This window comes from Lepisma saccharinum, chromosome 20, assembly GCF_977018435.1.
Source record: "Lepisma saccharinum chromosome 20, izLepSacc3.1, whole genome shotgun sequence".
Lineage (NCBI taxonomy): Eukaryota > Metazoa > Arthropoda > Insecta > Zygentoma > Lepismatidae > Lepisma > Lepisma saccharinum.
Genome location: NC_139248.1, coordinates 46,733,781 through 46,760,291, shown reverse-complemented (window position 1 = coordinate 46,760,291; position 26,511 = coordinate 46,733,781). Strand labels below are relative to the sequence as shown.

At 37.2% G+C, this 26,511-nt stretch overlaps 1 protein-coding gene across 1 annotated transcript in view; it reads right to left on the bottom strand.

Annotated features, from left to right (window-relative positions):
* RpS4 (ribosomal protein S4) overlaps positions 1 to 19,331 on the bottom strand; it is a 50,504-nt gene extending 31,173 nt beyond the window's left edge. Inside the window, exons 1-2 of the mRNA XM_083141918.1 lie at positions 19,224 to 19,331; positions 10,602 to 10,860 (exon numbers count right to left, since the gene is read on the bottom strand). Coding sequence (XP_082998044.1) covers positions 10,602 to 10,860; positions 19,224 to 19,226 — 262 coding nt within the window. The 5' untranslated portion in view covers positions 19,227 to 19,331. The remainder of the gene's footprint in view (positions 1 to 10,601; positions 10,861 to 19,223) is intronic.
* Positions 19,332 to 26,511: the final 7,180 nt, after the last annotated feature.

Below are 26,511 nucleotides of genomic sequence, written 5' to 3'. Positions count from 1 at the left end.
GTGAAAAAGTGCCATTTTTGGGACATCTCCGTAGCTGGCAAAACTAGTAGGTCGAAATTTTGTCACCAGACGCACGCAACATGTGCCTGAGTATTGTCCATTCATTTACGTGAAAAATCTTAAATCATGATTTTGTACCGAAATTGGACTCTTGAGAGAATCCTAGGATGCCCCTGGCTACCCTGAATATCATTCGCTCACACTTCGCCACTGCAGTACCTGGTTGATTCAGCATGGCGTATTCATTGGAGCAGCGGACGTTCATTGTTCAAGAGTATTTTACTACTCATTGTTACACTCATGTGCATGAAGTTTTCCTCGAAAAATGCCCTACTTCTGCTGTACCTCACAAAGAAACTGTTTAACGACTAGTGCATCGATTTCGGGAAAGCGGAAGTGTATGTGACGAAATACAAAGCGGTCACCCATTGGTTTTAAACCTTGCGGCAGTGGGGGATGTGCGTACATGTCTGGAACAATCTACAACCAAAACCTTGAGGAAACTTGCATCCCAAGCAACTTGTCCCTTTCCAGCGCTTATAAGGCTGTGAAGAAAACTACCCTAAAACCATATTGTGTTGGCGCTGTCCAAGAACTGTGGTACCTTGATAAGGATAAACGCTTTTAGTATTGCAGGTGGTTTCGATCTCTCATCTAATTCTTTATTTAGTTTTGTTTCACTGATGAAGCTTTGTTCCAGTTGAATGCTTATGCTAACAGCAGTGGCAGCAAGGAGGATAGTTGCCCCCTCAGTTTTCTCCACTTTTGCCCCTGCACTATGCTAAATCTTATCTACAAAGGCAAATGTATAGTCTTTTCCCACCCGTTTTGGCACCTTATTAACCCCAGTGATAGCCTACATCAGAGGCGTATATTCGGGGCTACCTAGGCTATCTGCGAAGCCCGGATTCAGTGAATAAAATACACATAAAAATATCAGAAAATGTGCATAAAACTGTTCATTTTAATAAGAAGATGAACCTAATTTCTTAAAGGAGTTGGAAACATTGCCCGCTTTCATTGAATTCACGAGACGCCTGGCCCAGGCCGGCAGGCAACTCCTCGGGGGTCACCATGGTCAAAGGACCCCGATCAATGTTGCAAAGCAATTTTTCCCAGCATGCAATTTTGCCAGGATCGGAAAATTGTGGAGCCAAACTGTTACAGGGTTGCATATGGCGGGGGAAAAACCCTCTGAACTTCCTCAATAGTCTGGGTCAATGTCGCAAACAATTTTTCCCAGGAATGGGGTATTTTGAATCCAAATTATCGCAGCAAGGGGAAAGTGTGTCACACGCAGAGACAAGAACATCATTGAACGCTTGCAGAGGAGTTGAAAAAGAGTCCGTTGACCTTCAAACAACTAGAGATACAGTGAGGAGTAGAAAATTGTTGGCCGAGAGGGAATGGTTTATGAGTGCATCTACAAATTACCGAAATGAAGGACCAGTTCTCTAGATCACGTCGAGTGGTCTTGGTGCGTGGAATTTATTTAGAGGCAGCATGTGAAAACAGTAGTGAGTGGATTGTATTTTTGTGAATGACAAGTGCTGTGTTGTGTAATGAACTGAAATGAGGGACATAATTAACAAGCTGTCTATTCTGCTTACGAATAACGATAAGCTCCAAATCGTTGTGGATTTCTCTTGCATGTCCACTTTATGAACAGATAAGTTAATGGGGATCGGACCTACAGTTAAAGTGGTATCTAAACCACCATGTATCGAACCCATTTTTAGGTGCTGGAAAATCTGTGCGTGACTTCCCAACCATATGCAGAGCAATTACGGCTAACTCTTGTTTTCATATTTGCCCCACTCCATGCTAAGCACAAGAAGATACATGCTTGCTCTTTCACAGCTGAACACACAATGGTCAGGAGTAAACTTCAGCACAAGCATTGGTCATGAGCCTGACTAGGTATTTGTATACATAGTGTATACTTTGGATAAATGGCCGCTAACCCTGGTCACGGAGCAACTCGTGATGTATTTTGGCTGCTTGTTGCAGTGATTCTCAACCTTTGTGAGACCACAGCCCAGTCAATTTATTTCTTACAAGTCGAAGCCCTGATCCCAACAATTTCACTCATAAATACATTTCTGATCTTTAAAGTTTATATGGAAATTAATATGCAACCTTAATTAATATTAATATATCAAGTATGGCATAATCATAGTTCAATTATATATAGACTTGGTGTCAAATATAAAATTAAATTTTTAAAAAAAAATAGTCGTCAACCACTGGGTGCAACAGACCTTTTGCAGCCTGGAGGTTGAAAAACACTGACACTAAAACTGAAGTAGAAGAAAATAAGACTGGGTGCAAATGGCGAAAAAATATATTAAAGAAATCTGGACTGGACCTACAGTTTGAAATGAGATCAGAAGCACTCTGCCTCCAATGAGGATTGAACCTCAGACTTCTTCCCATTACAAGGCAACAGCATTACTTCATAGTTTTAATTTCAAAATTGTTTTTAAAGCACCAAGAAGTTTGGAATGTACATTTAATGAATTCAAAATGAGAAACTCGCTACCAGATGTGGAAACCACAGGAATATATAATATAAGTTGTTCATGTTCAAAAGATTATGTGGGACAAACAGCAAGGAAAATGGCAATAAGATGGCACGAACATGATTTGGACATTATAAATCTAAACCCAAGAACAGGTTTGTCAACTCATATCATCGAAGAGAAGCATTTGATTAAAAAGAGAAGGGTTTTTAAAAAGATTAACGGGAAACACAGAGTTGAATGTCTGGGAAGCCTCGTTCATTGCAGAAGAACACTGGAATAAATTAAATAATGAAAATGGTAACATAGATCCAGTGTGGAGTTTTCTTTTTCACAAATGGAGTAAGCCACCATCTTTAAAATTTAATGTAACAGAAAACATCAAGAGACTTTGTGAAAACAATGATGAATTTGAATTACCTGATGATATTTGGTATTCATAATTTAAAAAATTCTAAAATAAAAATAAAATAGACTGCTTTTTTCACAGTTAAGTTGCTATATTACAACAATGTAACATTGACAACATCCATTATATAACAGATTCTTTTTGTTTAAAAATTACTAACCATTGTTATAACTGTATCTTTAGTCAAAATGAAAATAAATGTCTGATGAAAGGAGCGTGTGTTCTCCTGAAACGTCACAAAGAAAAAACTGTTTTCTTATGCTTGTAATAACCGTAAACTACAGGAAAATAATTTTAGCATTACTTCATTCCACTCCAGAGGTCATTCATGATTATAAAAGGAAACTTCTATCAAAAAGCCAGCCTTTTTCCATCAACAGTACTTGCAATTTGTTCTCTGATTTACAGGCTAAATTAAATCTTAATCTCTGATGAAGTAACTAACAATCTTGTTAAGTATAAAGAACATTCATACTGAAGCAACACATGACATTGGTGGGTCTCACATTGAAGTTTCAAGAGACATGAGCCCCTTCAGTCTGTAAGCAAGAATCCACCAAGCATGCACAAACTAGACCGAGGCTACATGGTGCATGCCAATGAAGGAGCTTTCAGACTGAAGTCACAGATGACAAGCGACACAGACTTCTTCAGTATAAAGCAAAATGTTCACTGTGCATGCAAGAACAACAGACCGAAGTGCCACGATGCACGCCATTCAGAAAACAGTATAGTCCGAGCAACATGCAAGTGACATGTTTAGCTCATTGCCATGCTTCAATTCAAAAGGTTGAATGGATTACTTAGGGTCTGCTACCAAGTGACACAAGTCACTTGTTGCGTCAGTCTGAAAGTTCCCTAAGAAAACAAAAAAAGGCCAAGTGACGAGCGAAACTTGCAGCTTATGTTGCTTCAGTTCGAAAGGTTGTATTTACTTCTAAGGCTTGAGTCAAGATGTGCTAATCAGGACTACATGTTTAGTTTTAACCCTAACTTACCAGTGCCGTAAGAGAAACATACTAGGAGGGTGGCTCACATGCCCACACTTTTTTTATCACTAAAATTCAAGGGAACATTTTATTATTGAATCACTGCTTCCTTTGATTATATATATGCAGTTATTTATTAATTATAATAATTACAAAAATTAATATCATAAACAGGGCTCGAAAAATACCAGTCGCCAAGTAGCCATGGCAACTAAAAATTTCAGCCTGGCGACTAATCTTTTGCTGTAATATGTACACTTCGCAAAATCTTATTTGACCGCCCTGAAAAATTTCAAAGTCCGGAATTCGTAAATTTGGCAGCATAGCGCTTCAGAGCCAACTAAGAGTAGCCAACTTTGCAACATTTCTTCTTCCTGAATGAAAACGCTCGTGACTTTTTTTTCATTCTTTCACATTCCATAAAGTAAAGATACCCTAAAACAGTAATAAAATATATGAGTAGACAAAAATTGTTAAGTTGAAATACGATTGTTGAAAATATTTCAAGATTCTTCGTTATGAATTTGAAAATAGGGAAGTTTATGTGCATTGTGAAACACTGAACAGGTTATCATCCACCTGGAAAGAATTGCGGTCACATTTGAATGCAAGAAGGCAAATTTATGATGATTTTATGCGAAATGTTTAGTAAAGATACCTTGCACAACACCACACGATTCTGCAAAGTGTGTCTTTTCCTTGGTTCTTGGCGAAAAATGGTTCAAAACTCCGGCACAATGTTGCTTCAACTGGGATCAACCTGCTTTACTGAGTTTTCCGTTAGTAATCTCCGTTAGTAATCTCCTGGAGTAGTTGGTTAGACGACAGCACTTTCGTTTTTTGACTGTTTTCGTCAAGATCGAAACATCGTAGGTTCAAATCCCACCCTTTCCTTATTATTTTTTCCTTTTTATTTACCAAGTACGAAGTGTTCTAATAACGTAATATAATATTATATGATATTACTGTAAATATTTATGCGATGCATGCTCAGTGGCGGCGATTGGGTTTGAAAACTGATGGGGCAAGGTGGGGGAGGGGGGAGGGCAAGGACAGTTCCTTTCCCTTGGTAGATAATGTTAAGCATAGTGCGGGGTCATCTGCCCCTCCACACTCCATAATCGTCGCCACTGTGCATGCCTCAAGTAATGCTTCTACTAATGTTTTTAATCTTTCAGTGATTGGCAGAATTTTAGAAAATACTTTACCTTTCATTCAGCTGTTATAAGTTAACACATATTAAGAACTTACATGTCAACTTTCTGCATCTGGAAATGCTGGACATAAATCGCATAAATATCAACGGAAATATCCAAGAAACGTAGATAAGCATTCTCGTCCAAAGCCGTTTACTTCCCGAAAAAGATTTTCCAAAGAAGTAGGTTTGAACCCATCACCTTCCATTCCATAAGCAAATGACCCCCCTACACCACACAGTTCACGTTATTTTATGCACTCGGTTCGGATCCCACTTTAAACTGTAGGTCCAGTCCCGATTAGCCTTACTATGCATAAAGTTGACTTAAAACACCAAATCAACGAATTCATCTCCTTTCAGAGTGGGCCTTCTATGATACTGTAGTCGGCCAGCATCCGAAAATACAGTTCTGCTTCGCGTATACCAGAGTGTATTTAATATTGTGACTAATTTTACTTTAAAACTACAGACTAAAGCGATAATATGGTCCAGAAAATGAACCTCAAAGTAGATCTTCACACAAAGTATTTTATTCCATTGCCAAACATTTCAGTTAAGAATAATATTATGCTTTTCCATTGACCGTATTTTCGATTCATGGTGAATTTGCTAAAAGGACCATGTCAAGACATCTAAATATGTAAGTTTTACTAGTAAATGCATTTAAAATGCACGAAACAACATGGGAGGAAAAAAATAAACCTCAAAAAAAGTAAAAATGCAACAAAAACTGTTAAAAATACTGATAAATAAACTAAAAGCCAAAAAATGCCAACTCCGGCTCTAACTGAAGGGAAACGGACATGATATCAGGTTTAGCATTGTTTTTAAGGGTCAGAAAAATAGTTGATTTTTCATCAACTTCCGGACCCTAATTAGTAATTATGACCATTGAAAAAGTTGGAGGTAGCTTACTTAAAATTCTCTTGCTGAGGGATCGTATCGTCCCATATCTCCACTTTATAATACAGAAAGAAATCAAGTTCATATTTCGAAAATGACTTGGAGTTTTCCACCACGAAAATATGTTTTTCATAGTTTGAAGTTCGTTAGTATTATCTTTCAAGGTTTCCATTGTTTTAATTTCAAACGTATTTTATATTTCATACGTTGAATATCAATTTCCTCTATCTTTTCATACAGTCTTTGGAAAAGAGCTGTAGTTTCTTGTTAAACGGGGTCTGGTTCAAATGACTCCTTTTCGTTCTCCTGTTCCTACTTTAAACAAAAAATAACATACTTCGTAACTAAACGATTACTTGTTCAAAACACGGAATTTTTACACAATTTACAAAATATGACAAAATGCCAATAGATATGTTCATCATTTTTCCCTTTCAGCGATTCTCGATTTTATCTGAATTAGTTTCCTCATGAAAATTGCCATGAGGAAATTATAGATATGACATTATGTGTGAATTGGTTTCTTCAAACTAGTAGCAAATTTTAACATGAGCTATCTGGAGAAGAGGTAGCATGCTTGTTATTGACGAGGGAGGTCGTAGGTTCGATTCTCCACCTAGGCAAGATTTTTTCAGGAATTTATCGTTGGATGTAAAGTTTATTCGCCGTGCTAAGAAGTTAACATTGGTCGTCTCTGTATTTCACGAGGTGAAGGAAATAGTAAGAGGAAGTGAAGGAAATAGTAAGAGGAAGTTATTTCGATGATAGGAGGAAGTCACATGCCACGTGGAATGCGCAGAATCAAGTTACATAGAGCTAAGTCTGTAATGTGGTTTCTAATATTGCAAAGTTAGTGCGGAAAGTTTGTTACATCTGATACTCGTACTTTCTGTTCAAAGAAGACAAACATTTTAGATACACAGCAGTGAGGAATTAACGATCATTACGAGGTTTTGAATTTTTGTTTGTCACTCACTATATAAATACTTATTAGTAATTTCTATTCGAATCGGCCTTCGTCGCAATAACAATTTACTTATATTAATTAGCGATTTACTATTAGTTTTACACGCATGGTAAGATGGTGGTGAGGGGATTGAAAACAGTCATTACGAAGGAACGGACATAAAATTACCAATCTTAGCCATTTGAACTCATTAAACGCTCTCTTTCGTTACAGTACTGCACTACATTTAACATAACTGTATATTTTTTTTAGTATCTCGAAATCAAATAATCAATATTTTGTGTGTCACTGAAGAACAAACAATAATAATAATAATAATAACATTACATTTTGCATCCTGAATACATATATGTGATTTGTGAATTAATCATGATGTGTGTGTTAACACAACATATGAACAATAACTAAAAATAAAAGTTTTAACTTTAAATCCTGGAAATCTCCAACTTTTAAGGGGAAATATGCGCAGAAGGGACGTCCCTCAAGTGTGCATCGGATTCATTTTTTAAATATTCTAATATCAACGGTATCTGTTCAGCAAACAAAAAAAAAAAGAAAGAGTAGAAGGTGGGATTAGAACAGACAACCTTTCACGCTTGACGAAAAATAAGGATAGCAGCGCCTAACCAACTTCTCTACGTTAACTTAATGACGTTATACCCTTAAAAACATGTTAACGTTTATGAAGACTCCCACCTTCCTGTGTTTCAAGCACATTTTCTCGGCAAGTCGTGTAAAATATATGTTTTTGAGAACTGTTCCATATTATGCAAGGTATTGTAAATAAAATGTCGCATAAACTCTTCACAAATTTGCTTCTTTCTGCACAAACTTGATGGCAATTTCCTCCAGGTGGAGAAATACTCTATTGAGTGTTTCAAACTCCCAAAATTTCAAGTCCAGCAAGCAGAATCGTAAATATCCCTCAAGGTCTCTTTTTCCAATTTATTATTTCTGTTTGATTGTGTATTATAATAGCGGTTTATAGTTTGAAAGTTCATGGCAAGTGTTAAATTGAAAACCTCTCGCCGCAACGTTTTTCATCTAGTGGAAGGACCTACTCAAAGTTGGCTACTCTCAGCTGGAGCCGAAGTGCAATGTTGCTAAGTTTACGATTTCGGGACTTAGAATTCTTTCGGGGCGGTCAAATAAGATGTTGCAAAGTGTACGAAATTTTGATGATTCTAAGTTCAAATTGCAGCAGAGCATAAGTTAGCAATTTTTTTTTCTTTTATCAATGTTATGAACATTCCATACTGTCAGTAACAATTTCTTACCCTTTGTCCCCCAACACCGCATTTCCTGCTTTCTCAAATAACTTAGCAATGTTCTGAATACCGTGATGCTCAGCATCTTATACAGTGTGTTTCAAAAGTCACACAATCCAAACTTTGGAAATGTATATTATGAAAACCGTAAGAGATATTTACACCAGGTTTTCTGCATTATAAAGCCTCATCCATTGCAATATTTTTCAATGCTTAAAATTCAGTTCACTGCATAAAAAAGGTAAAGGTAAAGTATTCCCCTGTGCATAGCACCATGCCATGAAGGCATATAGGGGGTGTGGGGGTAACGCCCCACACTTTCTTGATCCGGTCGTGAGTGGGGTTGATGTGATCAGCATCACGCCCCTGACCGCCTTTACCCCCCAGGGTGTCCCCCAGGTACACATGTTATTCGACACTGGGTGGATGCTGGGTGGGCGCAGGGGCCGCTTCCAATGTTAGAAAAGTTCCCGGATTTGAACCGGCCGGGGATCGAACCTGGGACCTTTAGCATGGTAGTCAGATGCGTTACCGACTGAGCCACCGCGGCCACCAGTTCACTCCATACAGAAAATTATATAAATTAATAACTGATGGAAAGCAGCACTCGCATTTTTCCAGAAATGAACTTCTGAGTAAGAAATGATTGAAGGGTCATAATTAGACATTTGATGACTGATGCCATGTCAGTCTGTCATTTGCGACAAATTGGTCATGTGCAACATTTGATGAATTTTTGACTGGCGATTTTATGGGTTGAGTGAAAAGTGCCATTTTTTGGACATATCTCCGTATATGGCAACACTAGCCTAGCAGATCGAAATATTGCCAACAGTCGCATGCAGCACGTGTCTAAGTATTGGCTATACATTTACGTGAAAAATCTTAAATCAAGATTTTGTGCTGGAATAGGCCTCTTCGAGAGAATCATAGGCTGCCCCTGATTACATTGAATTCTATTCGCTCACTGTGCCTGTTTTTTTGTTTTTTTTAATTGGTTCAGCATGGGGTATTCATTAGAGCAGTGCATGTGCATTGCTGAAGAATATTTTACTACTCATTCTTACGATCATGTGCAAGAGGTTTACCTCGCAATGCAACTGTTTTACAACCAGTCAAACTCCAACAAATGATCACACAAATTGTTTAAGAGTTGGTATTTATTGTTGAAAATTAGTTCTCCGATGTTTTCAGCAAATTAACAATGTTTTATTAAAATGATGTAATTGCATTTATTTAGATAAATGCTAACATAAATTTATGAATGCAGTGATAGCTTACAGGATTAGTTTAGTGCAGAAAACCCGGTGTAAATATATCTTATGATTTCCATGATATACATTTTCAAAGTTTGGATTGCGGAACTTTTGAATGGACTTTTGAAACATACTGTAGTATGCACAATTGCTAGCAGGTGGTTTCCTGGTGCCAGATTTTCAGAGCTGGCAACTAGCTTCGAAAAAAAAATTTTGAGCAGTGATCATAAATAAAAATTAATAACCAATTATTGCATGAGTGTGTCTCATATATTTTATCATTCATTAAAACTCACAAAATCCATAATAATTTTTAATTAATGCTTTTTAGTTTGCCTAAGTGTGGTTATTTATTAACTTTAATAATTTCAAGAATTACCATCATTACCAACCAATTGTACACCGTCACTTTGTCTCGAATAGCGCACATTCAAAGATGTCGCCTGATAATAATCGCACCAAGTGCATTTTGCCTCCAATTTCATTACATTTGTTTTTATGAACAATAGTAATAAAGAAATATTGGTAACACCCTAGGAAACAACGTAATTTTATTTTCAAACAGTTGAAAAATTTAAAAAATAGAGGTGGTGGGCCTCCCCTCCTCGGTAAGCTAGGGTTAAAATTGTACCTGAACCATTATGCAGTATGTGTCCACTGGGATTGGCAATATCTGTCTCTTGGCTGATATATCATGTAAATTTATTTTAGCTAGTTGTAAAATATGTCACTACAAACCTGTAAACTCATAACAGTAACTTCAAGTGAAATAGGTTAACTGTAATTAGTAAAAAAGCCAAAATTTCAGGTTTTTTTTAACCAAAAAAGTCTGTTTTTTATCAGAAAAAAAACAGCTTTTTTTGCAACTCTAACATTATTCTATAAATTATTTATTTAAAGTGATTTAAATCAATCCACCCTGATTTCAAATGAAGTGAAACAAATTAATCCTTTGGAAACAAATAAAATGTGCAAAAATCCACCCAGAAGAGGACTGACTCAACCATGAATCAATCAGTGTCTAGATTGGTGAGTGGAACACTTCACACCAAGGCAACTACAACATGCACAAAACAGTTTACTACTTACCCATAAATCCTGCAGGATAATTTGGATCTGTACGAACTTTTCCATCTACCTTGATTAGTCTCTGCATAAGAATCTTCGTGACTTCACAGTTGGTCAAGGCATATTTAAGTCTGTTTCTTAAGAATATTACAAGTGGTAACGATTCCCTTGCTTTGTGTGGACCTGAACTAGGTCGAGGTGCAAACACTCCACCTAATTTGTCCAACAGCCATGCCTTTGGGGCATTTAAACGCTTCAGATGCTTTTTTGGTCCTCTGGCCTGAACAAAAAACAGAGTTTACTCGTAACAATCATACATTAAAATAAAAATTCTACGATGTCTCAATTTTCACAGTGGCAATTACAATTAGAATGAATCAGTTTATTTCTGTTATTCAGTATAAAAAATTCCTAACTTCTAACACCACTGCATAGCAGTAATTTAGTTCTATCAACAAAAAAAAATCCATATCCCCTTGAATTCTACTAACATTTAGTCTTCGCGAGAATAATGACTCGTGGTAACACGTTTGACAATTTTTAAGAAATTGTCAAATTTGCTATCCCGAGTGTGTATCCTGGTTTTGACGAATAAAAAAAATGGAAAAAGGATTCAGAGATATGTTTTATTACTTAAGCAGCTGGTAACAGTTCAGATTGTTTTGTGATTTCTTCAAATTCTACTAGCAGGAAGACTAATTGTTGTAGAATTTTGGCAATCATTGTCACTTGAAATTTGAAACCTTCCTTAAAGTAAACTCAATGAGCACTGTTTGGATTTCGAAAGAAGTTACTTGAGTTGGAAAATAAAACTTAAAAAGGAGCCATTGGCCCACTGTACCGAGAATTATGTGTAATAGAAAATTGGTTCCAGCATGTGGAAAACACAAATAACGGAGATATTTGATCCCAAAGTATCTCTTCAGTACTTTCACATCTTTTTATTAGTAAAAAAACAGTTGCACACTCAAATAGCTAAAAAGTATGTGCAAAAGATCACATCATCAAACTTAGCATTTCTAACTTAATAAAAAATGTCGAAAATTGCTAAATACATCATCAAACTTAGCATTTCTAACTTAATAAAAAATGTCGAAAATTGCTATCAGAATGAAACCTGACAGTCCCACCCTAACGACATAAAATTACATACACCAATAAATCTAACACTCCCAACGATATTTTTCTCTTATATTTTGGTTTCGTAAGCTTTCAGTCCTTCATGTTTGGTTTATTTTATAATATTAGGCGCATCCAGAAAGTAACTTTCCCTGGGGTTGTGCACAAAAAGGAAACATTATTGCATTCAATGATTTATTGCCACAGATACAGCATTTGTCCAGTTACTTGTCAACATAATAGAATTGAGGCACTTGTCATAGCGTGGGACCAACTTCTATATACCTGCGTCGTAGATGTTGGCCGCCTGGGCACCGAGCCACTGTGTGACAGCCGTCTGAACCTCTTTGGTGTGAAAATGTGGTCGTAATCACTGGGAGCGAGATCCGGGCTGAATGATCGAACACCTCCCAACTGAACCTGTCCAGAAGGGCTGCAGTGCACCTAGCCATATGCGTCTTCGCATTGTCGTGCAGCAAGATTACCCCGGGATTGAGCTTACTGCGTCGTTTATTCTGAATGGCTCGTCGCAATGTCCCCAGTGTTTCACATTAACGGTTAGCATCCACAGTCTGTCCCAGAACACCATGCACAACACATTTCTGTTTGAACTTCATCCTGCATGGAGATCCACTGTGACCCCAATGCATGGACTGCTGCTTGCTTTCTGGGGTGCTGTATGCAAGCATTGTTTCAACCCCTGTGATGATCCGGTCGAGAAAATCGTCATCATCATGGTAACGCTGCAGAAACATCAGCACAGTGCCCATGCATCTTCCTTAGTGTTTGGGCGTCAGTTGTTTCAGCACCCACCGGGACAACTTCCAGAACAAGAGGCATTTGGTAACAATGCCGTGTAACAACAACCGAGAAATCTGCGGGAAATGGCTGCTGAGTTCCGTGATCGTCCTTCAATATGCGCTGCTGCACCTACTCCACAAGCTCGTCCATAACAGCTAATAGCCGCCCACTGTGGTCGTCCTCTTGCACATTTTACCGGCCTTCAGTAAATGTCCTGCACCAAAGACGCACCATCTGCTTGCTCATGACGTCTGGCCCATACACCTGGCACAGCTAACGATGAATTTCGATCAGCTGTATGTTTTGTGCGTTCAAGAACTTGATCACCGAACAAACCTCGCACACAGTGGGAAATGGAATAAGAGCTGCCATGTTTTCTTCTAGGACATGCACTAGCCAGAGCATGAGCATCTCACACATGCGCAAAACCAGTTTCAATACACATGTCCTGCCACCTGTGGGCGAGTGGGAAACTTACTTTCTGGATGCATTAATATATTTATGAACTGTAGGGATTTATTTTGTAATATATTTATAAAACTGTAGGGATTTATTTTATAATGGATTTATGGAACTGTAGGCAAAACTGCATCTGTTGCTATTGTGGACTGTCTGTTCTGTTTCACTATAAGGTAATATGTATATTTTACTTCAGAATAACATTTCCGCAAGCTAAAAACTGAAAATGTTCATAAACAATACTTCACTTTCTTCAGGGGGTTCACAGGGTCAAGGGGACCCTTAAAAATAACCTTACAGAAGCATGCACGCTTCCCATGGACAAGGTATTATCTGTTGATAGAAGCAACAGTAAATGTCGCACAGTAGTGGGAATGAATGTAGAAGTAAATTGGAACCTTCCTGAAACTAATCAACACAGTTTTCATTTCGAAAAAGTCAAATTCACAGGCAAAAATAAGATGTTAGAGGTAGCTTGTGCAAACACAGACTACTTACTACTACTATCCCCCCCCCCCTTTCCTGAACGTTCGCAGGAGGCTCGAAGGGATTTCGTGTTTGAGATCAGCAGTAACAAGATTCGAGGCAGAAAGCATTTACGGATCTTATTTTAATGTTAAGAGAACTAAACCTGACCTACCCAACCTAGCAACAAACGCATGCAGGGAACTAAATCTGTTCCGCAGTAGTGCGATTAGTAGTAGGAAGCATTTAGGGATTTTACTAAGAGATCTGAACCCGACCTGCATTATCAAAATGCTAAGGGAACTAAATCTGTCACGCAGTAGTGCGATTAGTAGTAGGAAGCATTTAGGGATCTTATTTTAATACTAAGAGAACTGAACCTGACCTAACCTCGAAGCTTCAACAAACTAAACCTGACCTGCCCAACCCAGCAACGAAAGCATTTAATGAACAAAATCTTCAAACAATTTGGCCGTGATCAGTAGTACAAAGCATTTAGTGACCTTATTTTAATGTTAAGAGAACTAACATGAGGCATGAGGTGCCTAGCTTAACATTGGAAGATTTTGGGTTATTATTAAAATGTTAAGGGAACTAAACCTGACATGCCTAACCTAACTACGAAAGCATTTATTAAACAAAATCTTCAGAAAAAAAAACATTTTGGTGGCAAGAAGTGAACACTGCACGGTAAACAAAAAGGGAAACCACTTCATACCTCATACATATGACCTACGCAGTAGGGGCAGTTTGTAACTAAGACGATAGTAAACAAATTGCTGTTGACAAGTACAGAATTATATAGAAGTTTATGGAAGTGAAAAACCAGGGACAAGGAAATGTGCAGTAAGTAATCACTAAAATTACATAGAATGTGTTAACAGACATAAAACAAACCATGTAAAAAATGAATATGAACCCCTTTGTGAGTTATTCGTCCACTGTCAATTGATTTATGATGTATATACAGTAAACTCATTTATCCATACTTCTGCATATGCTTATTTGTAGGTATAACTTTGTGTTAACATTAAAGGTACTTTTAATGAAATCTGAAAATCTTAATTTTTGGTACATAATATATTGATACCGAACTGTTATGGGGGGATTGTATATTTTTATCAGGTCCCCCACCAGATATATCTATCTACCTGTGAAATGTGCACTTTTTTCACTTTTTAATCATTTCTAGAAAAAAAGGGGGGCATGTCTAAGGGTTGAAATGAGTGAGTACATCTATATCAGAGCTCTTTATCTAGTAAAGCTCAACTTCCTGACCATTTCCCTTCTTGCAAATATTATCTGCTAAAATAGAGACTTTTAGCCACAATGACAGACTTTTTCAAACGTGAATTTCACCCTTTCATAATTCATATATAACAATGGCTAATAAACAGCCTTGTAGCTTACAGTTTGCTGATCATTTTGGTTTTTGTTCCACATCGATAGGATAATTAGGGGCTGAGATATTTCAGATTCGGTAACCCCTTACGACACCACCAAATGGCGGATCTTTGAAAACAAATATGGCTGCCACTCTAAACCTACAGCCACTAAAATTAAAGTAATGACTGTTTTCAACTAACAACATGGTAAAGTAACTGCACAGAAAAAAATATTTTTTAAAAAAAATTGTTGAGCAACAAGGATTGGACCACTTCACATGGATTGTCCCTACTGCATGTATCCTTGACACTGGTTTTTCACATCCCAATACAAGCTTTCGTAGTAAGGTTAGGCAGGTCAGGTTTAGCATTTTAATAATAACTCTAAATGCTTTCTTGGGTAGGTTAGGTAAGTCAGGTTTATTTCTCTTAGGACTAAAATAAGATTCATAATGCTTTCTACTACTGATTGCAGCCAAAATGTTTGAATTGCATATTCTATCAACATGCCTTCTCCATGGGGAGCATGGTAAAATAATGGTAATTTTTCTTCCAACACAAATACCATTTTTCTCTGTGCTAATCACTGTAACCCTAGAACGGAAGGGTTAAAAAAAAGGGCATGAATGAAGAATACAGAGAATGTTTCCAATTTCTTTCCTACTTCTTATACTCACTAAATATGTAGTCCTGGTAACGTATCAGGAAGTTAAGATTTGGGAGTCACGTGAAAAAATTGTAGACTTACGTCTATATATGTTGCAAATTACATTCTTCATTACCGCGATCATTCTCCATACAGGAACATAGGAACCATGTTTCATGATATGAACAAGTGACGTTCAGCATTCGTTGCACTGTCTACAGCGTTGCCACACTGATCCTTCGTTACTTGAACGAGTTAGAAGAGCATGCGGAATGCAGACTACGATTAGAGGTAAGTTTGGCAATGGTCTTTGAGTGTTGTTCTACGAAAATGGCATCTTGTGCAGTCAGGAAAGGAAGCTGTGCTCCACAAACAATTCTTGGATACCCCCCCCAAGAACCATTTCCGGTAAGGTTAAGTTAGGCAAACAGTTAAAATTTTGTTCATAAAACAATGCGATACAGCTGTAAAAAAATTCCACTTACATCTGCTTTTTTCCCTATCTCCACATGTGACCCCCACATTTTAACAACAGATTCGTGATTAGAAGGTCAAATTTAGTTAGTATACCAAAAAATAACGAAATTGGAGACATTCTCTATATTCTTCATTCGCTCCAAAAAAGTAACATTAACGGATGGTTTGAGTCTCTCAGACCAAAAGTGAAACATTCTGTTATAAAAAACTTTCGAGCGAATGTAGAATATAGAGAATGTCTCCATTTTCGTTAATATTTGGAAAACTAACTAATTTTGGCCTTCTAATTACAAATCTGTTGTTAAAATGCGGGGGTGATGTCTGGAAATCGTGAAAAAAGCTGATGTAAGTTGAGATTTCTTTTTTAAAAAAAGCTGTATCGCATAGATTTATGAACAAAATTTTAAGTAAACTTGCCTAACCTAACCAGAAATGTTTCATGGGGCTACCCGTGCATAATGTACTGATCAAAAGGCCAAAATTAGTTAATCTACCAAATATTAACAAAATTCAAGATACTTTCTTACCGAAACTTTACGGGAAAGAGTTTCGTGGGGATATCAGTTCAACCTTTTCCCAATGAGCACATATTGTAACAATGTAACAAAATATAAGTTTTGTAGTACTAGCTTCCTCACTCCCCAAAATGCCATTTTTCTAGAAGAACGCTCGAACACCATTGCCAAACCTACCTCTAATCAAAGTCTGCATTCCACATGCTCTTCTACTTCGTCGTTCTCACTGTCCAAGCAACAACTAATGCTCTGCAAGTAACAAAGGAACAGTGTGGCAATGCTGTAGACAGCCCAACAAATGCCGAACGTCACTTGTTTATATCATCAAACATGGTTGTTATGTTTATTTATGGAGAATGATTGCGGTAATGAAGAATGTAATTTTGCAACATATACAGACGTAAGTGTACAATTTTTACACGTGACCCCCAAATCTTGAGTCCAGATATGTTACCAGGACCGCATATTTAGTGAGTATAAGAAGTAGGAAAGGAATTGGAGACATTCTCTATATTGTGCATTCATACAAAAAATTTATTTTAATTTTAGTAGTACAAGTGTCGGTATGATTTTACAATACCTGACCCAATTTCGTCCATATTTCGCATACTGACTAATTTAGGGCTCCTAATCACGAATCTGCAGTTAAAATTTTGGCGCTCTCATGTGGAACTTTCAAAATAACGTGTAGAAGGTTGTGATTTTACAATACCAAAAAAAGGCATAATTTCATTAATAATTCTAATACTCACTAATTTTGTAGTTCTGATGACTTATCTGCAGTTAAGATTTGGTGATCACGTGTAGAAGTTGTAAAATAGCGTTGTGAATTACCACTGTGATTGTAGATACATAAACAACGAAGCAGCCATGATTTCTCATGTGAACAAGTGACGTTTACAACTTGTTACGTTGCATTCAGAAGGTTGCATATTGTTGTCCGATAAGTGAGACCTTCAGTTTGTCAGTTGTTCATGTGAGAAAGATGGTGTCTTTTGAAGGAGGGAAGTAATGTCCATTTTTCTGTAAGTTTTGCTTTGGAAAAAGCCATTTTTTAGTCAGTTTTGGTTGGGTAAATATTAATAATACAGGTACATTCGTTCATATTTCGCATACTCACTAATTTAGGACACTTGATCACGATTCTGTGGTTAAAATTTGTCACTCAAGTGCTACGAAACTGAAATTTTTTGACGGTGCCTGGTCGCAATTAGCCTTAAACACCCACGAACAATGCATGGCAAGGTTAGGTTAGGCAAACAGTTAAATTTTGGGGTCGTAGTAATATCAGGAATGTATATGTCGTTCTAAAAGTATTCGAAACTCAAAATCTTGTGATAAATAATGTGAAATTGTGCATTGTCGGTTGTGATCACTGGCCCCCTTATTTTGCAAGTTCCACACGTGAGCGCCAAATTTTAACTTCAGATTCGTGATTAGGAGCCCTAAATTAGTGAGTATACGAAATATGAACAAAATTGGAGAAGGGTCCGGTATTCTAAAAATGCTCCCAAGTGTATAATATATAGCATAATATTGTTTTAGAATATATGTTTTAATAAAATAAAGTTTTTAGTACCGCTCAAGATCCAACCCGTCCACTTACACCTACACCACTCTCCAAAAGTTGATCAATTACTTCTATTGTAAACACCGAGCACGCAATGTTTACAAAATACCACTATAAAAATATATGAAACAAATGGGCTGAAAACATTGTCGATTTCGCAAAACTCACAAAAAAAAAAGCTACATTTGCTTCTGCATGCGAGTACAATGTTCCGTGTGTTAAGATGATGCAACCCCGGTACTTGTTTACTATCCTTCGGACACATTTATTTATTTTTACAGAAGAAACTACTTACCGTAATAAGTTCCTGTAGCATTGTCGAACATCGGGAAGGTGTTTTGTGTGATGTGGGAATGTTTCATAGCTGAAATTCATGTTGTTCGTTGAAAATTAATTCTCCGACGGAGAATAGCTAGCCCCACGAAGCATTGGCGCGTCGATAGGTTAGTTCTGTTAGGTTAGGAAACATAGTTAAAATTTGGTGTTGTGTTAGTATCAGGATCTAGAAATTGGAAATAATTGCGAACCATTGGCACGTGGTTAGGTTAGTTCGTATCAGGCAAGCGAAAAGGCCTATCAGAAAGACGTACTGGTAATGTGAAAAATTGCAATTAATTTCATCAAAACAACATTGATACACCTTCAGGAATGTTCCGCGAAGCAGATACATAAGTACGAATGTAAAAAATTGATGAAATGAAAAAATTGTCCGAAGGATAGTAAATTTTTACCGATATGAGTTATTGAATTGTAAAGAAACAATTTCAAAAGAGAGTATTTCCTTTCAGATACAGATATTAAATCATTTTCTTTAAAAATTGGTGTGTACGAATAAGAATGTTGTATACTGTATGTTTTAGCATGGTACGCAATCTATATTAAAAATTGTGTGAACCTAAAAAATACACAAAAATGAAAGCATACGTTAAGGGGAGAAATATATTCGCTGTTGTAAAACATTGAGCAAATTAAAAAGAAATTAAATAGGAATTTGATACCAACGTGCAAATATAAGTAATCAGTACATTGATATTTGGAAGTTTCAATAATATTAATTCATTCTTCGTGCTAATACGTTTCCATGAGGTCTCGTTCTGCGATATCACATTCCTACATTTGGAAATTCTATTATCGGATACAATTAATAAATAAAACCCTCCAGATGCGACCGATAACTAAAGATACTATTCACTTTAGAATACTCACCATGTTTCTTGCACAGAAATAGAATAGGAGTATCACATAAGACACGCACAAAACATAACCGGAAAAGGAAGCTGTGTTTGGTCAATTATAGTGTGGCCAAGCCAGATACGCATAACAGACCTAAATTGCACTTGAAATAAAACTGAAAATTAGATAAAAAAACTCAAGTAGGAAAAGATAAAGATGATGTTCAACAATAACGTTTATTAAACAACCCTTCCTTGGATTATTAACAGATTCCTTATTAATCATTATTCTTTCAAAAAAAATCTTCTTGACATTATGTTTTAAACATTTTATTTGTTTAAAACTTGCTTTCTTGATTTAAAACAATGGACATTTCTAGGGGTGTGCGGGAACCCGAAGAGAACGAGACCGGGATCGGGAAAAAATTTCCCGTCCCTATCCCGACTTCTGGAAATGACTTCCCGACTTTTCGGGATCCCGAGCAGTTTGGAAATACGGAATGGTCATTTTAAAAAGTCGTTAATTCTCGACGTTTTCTGCATTGTAAGTTTCTGAAACTTATTGGAAATTGTTAGTTTTTATTCCAGAAATACAAAAACAATCACTTAAAGTGAAAATGGTGTGTAGAATTCGAGATTTCCAGAGCTTCGGGAAATTTTGACCATGGCAGCGAAATTTCTTTTTCCACATAGGACAGGACTAGCACCGGAAGTGATGATGAAATCCTGATTAAGGGGCCTCGCGCAATCGTCATGTAAACAAATGAAGATCAGTTACCGAACTCGTGTTGTTTGTTGTCCTATTCTGTATATTAATTGAATATATGTTAATTATAAAGAAGAGTGTGAATAATTTGTCGGATTGATATCTTTTTCAGGTGAAATCCTTTTACAAACTCCCGAAAGTGAGTAGGCAGTTGAATCAATAATGCAATAACTGGAGTATAAAATTATGATATTGAAAACTGCAAGATACATACTCCCGAAAGTGAGTAGACAGTTGAATCGATAATGCAATAACTGGAGTATAAAATTATGATTATGAAAACTGCAAGAGGAGCTATGACGAAAGAAATGTCTGTAAGAGAAACCTTAGCATTGGCGTAATGATCGTTTAGTGCAAGATTCCAGCAATATGCAACATGTTGATATGGGTATGTACTGCGAGGCAGTGATTTATCAGCACAAACCCCACATTTTTTCACAAATTACCAATTTACAGTTATTTTGGCTCTAAATTTACCCCTACACCCCTCTAAATGCAATGTTAGACCTAGCCAGATTAATATTTCCGAATAAACCTCTTCTGTTAGGGGTTGTAATGCACTGTTTTTTTTTTTACATTAAATAGTTAATGGTGTTTTAGTGCAAGCTTCTTGAAATATGTTGATATGAGTGTATTATGTGAGGCAGTGATATATCCGTACAACCCCCACATTTTTTCATAAATGCCCAATTTATAGTGATTTTGGGGCCCAAGTTCCTTTTGTTTTATTGCGATTTCACCATGCTACGTACATAATTTTTACATGGTTCGATTTCGATTTACGTCTGTTAACACATACTGTGGAGTTTGGCACCCGGTAACACTTTACTATACCTGAGACGGATTCCTTCAAATTTACAGGATAAAGTACTTACGGAATTCATTTTCTGGAGTGTTGTTGATGTTCCGGAATGTAGTTTTGGTCCATTTTAATGCGAATCCATGTGGTTTTATACGAAAATCTCTCTCCATCGTGCTATTTATGCTCCCGCCATTTGCTTTTTACGAGAGCACAATACGTGATATTGCTGCTGCTACAAGCCGATGTTGTCGTAATATGCTAAATTGAACGAAAGGAGTGCTAATGGAACCTAACCTAACAGGCCTAACCTAACCTAGTAGGCATACCTCGTCCCCGTAAGTAAGTAAAAAAGTCAATTTAAAATTCCTAAAGTGTTTTTAATTTTTAAAAAATTATTTCTGACGCGCTATTGCAATCAACAGTAAGCTACCGCCATGTTGTGTGTGGAAATAAACAAGAACAGTAAGTACTCGTAAATGTAAGAAATATACATTATTTCCGTTACGAATTCCATTATTTCACCTAAATAAGTGTTCCGGAATGCAGAATAGTACATTAGCAATGTAAAAAAGTGCGAAAGGAATCATTTCCAGGTGTCTCAGGTATAGTAAAGTAGTACCTGGCACCCTTGACCCTGTGTACACCCTCTATAGAATGTGAAAGGTTTTGCATGGTATTTGAATATTTTGTTGTTTGTGAACGTTTTCAGTTGATTTTAGCTCGCGAAAATGTGCCACTGTGAAATAAAGTGTTTCTTTACCAATAAGAGCCTGAAAGCTTCGCACAATTGAATCTAGCACCCAAAACGACATTCTACAACAGCAAGTATAATTTTACATAGTTAGGTTAGGTACCAATAGTTATTATCGACTTGTTCTTTTGCTATTTGAGTGTGCATACAAAGAGTTTTAATAATAAAAAGCGGCGGAAGCACTCCAAAATTGCAGGTTTTTGCTTTTGCTGGTCATACTTTATGATCGAATATCTCAGTTATTTGTGTTTTCCGCATGCTGCAACTAATTTTATATTATGCAAAACATCAAAATCTGTCGATTAATATAAATTTCAATGTAATTCTGGAGGGGTATGGTGGGTAAACGGCCTCAGTGCTTGACACCAGTCATTCGTGTGTCAAAATGTTCGAAGATTTTGTTCAAACCCTTCTACAGGTGCCATGATTGCCAAAATACTGCAATTTAAAGGTGTTGAAAAAATTGCACATTTTGCACTCATACTTTCGTAGTTAGGTGGGTAAGGTTTAGTTCTTTTAGCATTTTCACATGGAATGACCCTGTTTAGAATTTGATGATAAATTACAGAACACAAAGTTAAAATGCCATTATGTCCATGATGAAAAGGACCAAAATATATATTTTAGGAAATGAGTTCATGTTAATGCTAGTATAAATTCTGCTTTTGGTAACAGTTAGATATAGTGAAAACAGAATTCTTCAAATTTACAGGAGAAATGATGGGAAAGTACTTACGGAATTGAGTTCCTGTGGACTTTTGGAAGCTGGGAATACTGTTCTTTCGATTCGTGCAACTTATTCGGCTGGTAAATAATGTCATTTTCGACATTAATGTATCTCTGTTGCATGATAGCTTGTGCCACCATTACCGTCGACTACGTGAATCAAATGTTCCGTGCATTCGAATATGTAACCCCCTGTCAGTGTAGCAACCACGGTCGTTTTACAAGATGACATATGAGCGAGTTTTTTTTTCCAATTTAATTTTCTATGTTTGCCTAACCTAACTGAACCTAACCTAACCTTCCATGAATGGTTTGTGGATCAATTTTTGCTTAAAAACCTTTTGTGAATAGTTTGTGCAGCATTTTTCGGTTCATAAGTTTGGAAACACTGCATATCAGCTGACGATAGACAACGTAAGTCAAGATTTGCCCTCCATATTGTGTGTCACGAAAGTGAATTAGCAACGACCAATAAATACTTGTAATATGAAAAATTACACTTTTTTCAGTGAAAAAAACACAATCCCAAGTTGAAAAATGTTCCGCTATGCATATAAGGTAAGTACAAATGTAAATAATTCGGAAATAAACGAGTTAAATGTATTTTCACTATATCTAACTGGTACCCTCCTTTTTATACAGTAATGCACAGGTTTCTGAAAATTTGATCTGGTGTAAAAAAAGTAAAGTAAAGTGTTCCCCTGTGCATAGCACCATGCCATGAAGGCATATAGGGGGTGTGGGGGTAACGCCCCACACTTTCTTGATCCGGTCGTGAGTGGGGGTGATGTGATCAGCATCACGCCCCTGACCGCCTTTACCCCCCAGGGTTTCCCCCAGGTACCCATGTTATTCGATGCTGGGTGGGCGCCGGGGCCGCTTCCACCGTTAGAAAAGTTCCCGGACTTGAACCGGCCGGGGATCGAACCCGGGACCTTGAGCATGGTAGTCAGACGCGTTACCGACTGAGCCACCACGGCCACTTGATCTGGTGTAATAGATGTAATATATGTAATAGAAGAAAAACACTAATGAAAGCATGCTAGTAAATAAAAGAAAATGGAAATCCAACAACTTCAAAATTTCTGCTTTTTTAAATTTTTCATAAAATTCCCTCTTTACCTACAATTGGACATAGGTTCCCTGTACCAAGATAAATTTCCCTTCACATAACAACACTGCCTCTGCCAAACACCCTGAAGCCTCATGTTTTTAAATAACCACTCTCCTACTTTCTTTTTGTCTCCCTTACCTACAATCTGGGAGGAAACCTGGTCATCAGAAGGGTGTGATGGAGACCAGTTTTTAAGTTTTTTTTAAATAATTTACTTAAATTCTGGTTTAGAAGCTTGTTTTCGTAGCTTGCAGAATATATAATGAGCAATAAACCATGCTTTAAATGAAATACAATATGAAAAAGTTGGTTTACTAGATGTAAACGTGGCAACTGGAGAATGTGCCACTGTAATTTACATACACAGATATGGACATCCAAAAGGAGCCAAGGAAAATGACTGTCCACCTAAAAACTACATATTTCACACATAATTTCATTTCAGTCACCGTAATTCATGTTATTATAAATTCATTGAAGAAACATGATAATTTCAGACTGAAATAGTGTTTTTTGAGGGGTAAAAATATTCCTGCCCACCCCCCCTGGAAAAGATCCTGGAGATGTCCATGTACACAGAAGTAAGACAACTTATAGTAAACTTTATTTATATAAAAAAGCTAGGCCATACCAAATTCAAAAAGTTACATATATTTTCAACCAGATATGATGCATCATATACACCCTTGTGCAAATTAATTGAAACAAAGCCTCTTTTCTACATTACTCGTAATCGTGTACTCAAAACAAACACGAAAAGTCAGTTAGATCATTTGTTTGTTGGCTGATGCAATCATTACGTCAGGTTACTGTATTGCATCAGATTTGAGAATCCTGTCCAATCGCCGTAGTGTTCATTGACTGATGCAATCATGACGTAAGCAGCTGCAGGATTGCACCAGATTTTAGAAACCTTACCAGATGTGATTCTACCGCAGGTCGAGATGGATGTGACACCTAAGAAACGCACGAAGATCGTAACTTTGCACGAACATACAGCTAAAACGTATAGAGAGATCGCGTCAGTGGTTGGTGTGAGTTTGGCAACTGTCAGTCGTGCCATCAAGTTGCAGAAGGAAACCGGATCGGTTCTGTCAAGAAACAGCTTTTAACGACAACAATGAAACGAAATCGGTATAAATTGGCAAAAAGTATAAGCGATGGACGAAAGACCAGTGGCAAAATGTCCTATTCACCGACGAAAGCCATTTCTTTGTACAGGGTCAGCGAAGTCAGCACGTTCGAAGGTCACAGAGAGAGAAGCTTCGTGATTGCCACATCGATCAGTCTGTCAAGCACCCACAAAAGAAGATGTTTTGGGGATTTTTCTGTTATTATGGTGTCGGAAGCCTGCATCCAATAGAAGGAATGATGTGCTCGCAACAATATATTGAGGTTCTAATAAAGTGTGCTATTCCAGAGCTGAAAACGAGGTATCCTGACAGTACTGGAATATTGCAGCAGGACCTAGCCCTCTGTCACACATCGAAAGTTGTGAAGAAATTCATGACAGAGCAGCAAATACAGGTACTTGATTGGCCAGGGAATTCTCCGGACATAAATCCCATTGAGAATTTGTGGGCTATATGCAAAAGTCGCCTCCGTGCTGTGGACTGTACAACTATGGAGAAGCTCATTCAGGCGCTCATTCAAGTGTGGTACAGAGATCCAAAAATCAACAGTGACTGTTCCATACTAGTAGACTCCATGCCAAACCGTGTTCAAATGTTGCTTAAAAATAGAGGAGGTCATATCCGTTACTAATGTATGTGTAGGTGAGTTTTGTACATGTAAATGCGAGTTTTGTACAATAAACTACTAAATTCATGCTTTGTTTCAATTAATTTGCACAAGGGTGTATATAGTAGCTTAAACAGTTTATGCACCATGCTATGATGGCATATAGGGGGTGTGAGGTTAGGTCCCCACAATATCTTTTTCACAGCCGAAGGTGGGGGTGATGTGATCAGCACCATGACCCTGGCTGCCTTTACCCCCCCCCCCCCCCGAGTTTTCTCTAGGTACCCACTTTATACGATGCTGGGTGGGCATCGGAGCTGCTTGAACAGGTGGAAAAGTTCCTGGTTCTCCCCCGCTGGTGATCGAACCTGGGTCTCTCACATGGTAGTCAGACGCCTTAATGACTGAGCTACCGCAACTACTTTTAAATATCAGTAAAGAAATTATATGGGTCATTCCTTGTCAGACCAATTTCAGAAAGTCTTGGATTTGGATGATGGTCCAGTTATGTATGGAAAGGTTCTATACAAATATTAGGTTTCTCTGAGAAATAGTTCTAAAGCTATAGCCTGTGGAAGAATGTGGTGCACAACAAAAATTGTGACCCATATTTGACCAATAAGTATTGTAGCTAACTGCAAGGTTCAATAACTTTGGAACTATTGATCAATCACAGCTTGTTTAGCAAATACAAAATTAAAATATGTGTTAAAAGGTCTTGCATGCCATAACAGGCATATTTTGTGTGCATAAAGTTACAACTGTAATCCACCCAGGATCATGGTATTAATAGTAACAATGGTGTCGGCTGAATAGACACATTAGATTATTTCAATATCTATCACATGTGGCTGAATCTACTAGAAATGGAAGAATCACTGGAAAATGTAGCACAAAAAGGGTGATATCCAAGCAAAGTTAGACACACTATCTAATCAGACTTCTCCTTAATGAGTGACATAATACTAACTTGATATTGCAAGACATTACTGTACAGTAAAGGTTTATAAACATGTATTGGGATAGGTGATGTAAACAAAGTTTTAAAAATTTGATTCGAAATCTCCTTCATTGCCATGTGCCATGATCTCATAGGAAAATCATTTGTAAATGATGAAGCGTCGAAGGTGAACAAGAAAATGGATGCTCTGAACAACAGTGGTTCTCTACATTTGTAAGCCCACAGCCCAGTAAATTCGTATTTTCAAAGTTGATGCTCCAATCCCAACAATTTTTCTCGCAAATATCATCCTACTTTTTTCAACTTTATACATTAATTAATATGTACCCTTGAAATTTAACATTAATACATGAATTATGAAATATTCAAAGAGAGTATCAGGCCGTGTCCAAAAGATGCAAGACCATATTTGAAGCGAGTATACTTTGAGAATGATCTTGCAGTGTGGTCTTGAAGGTGTTG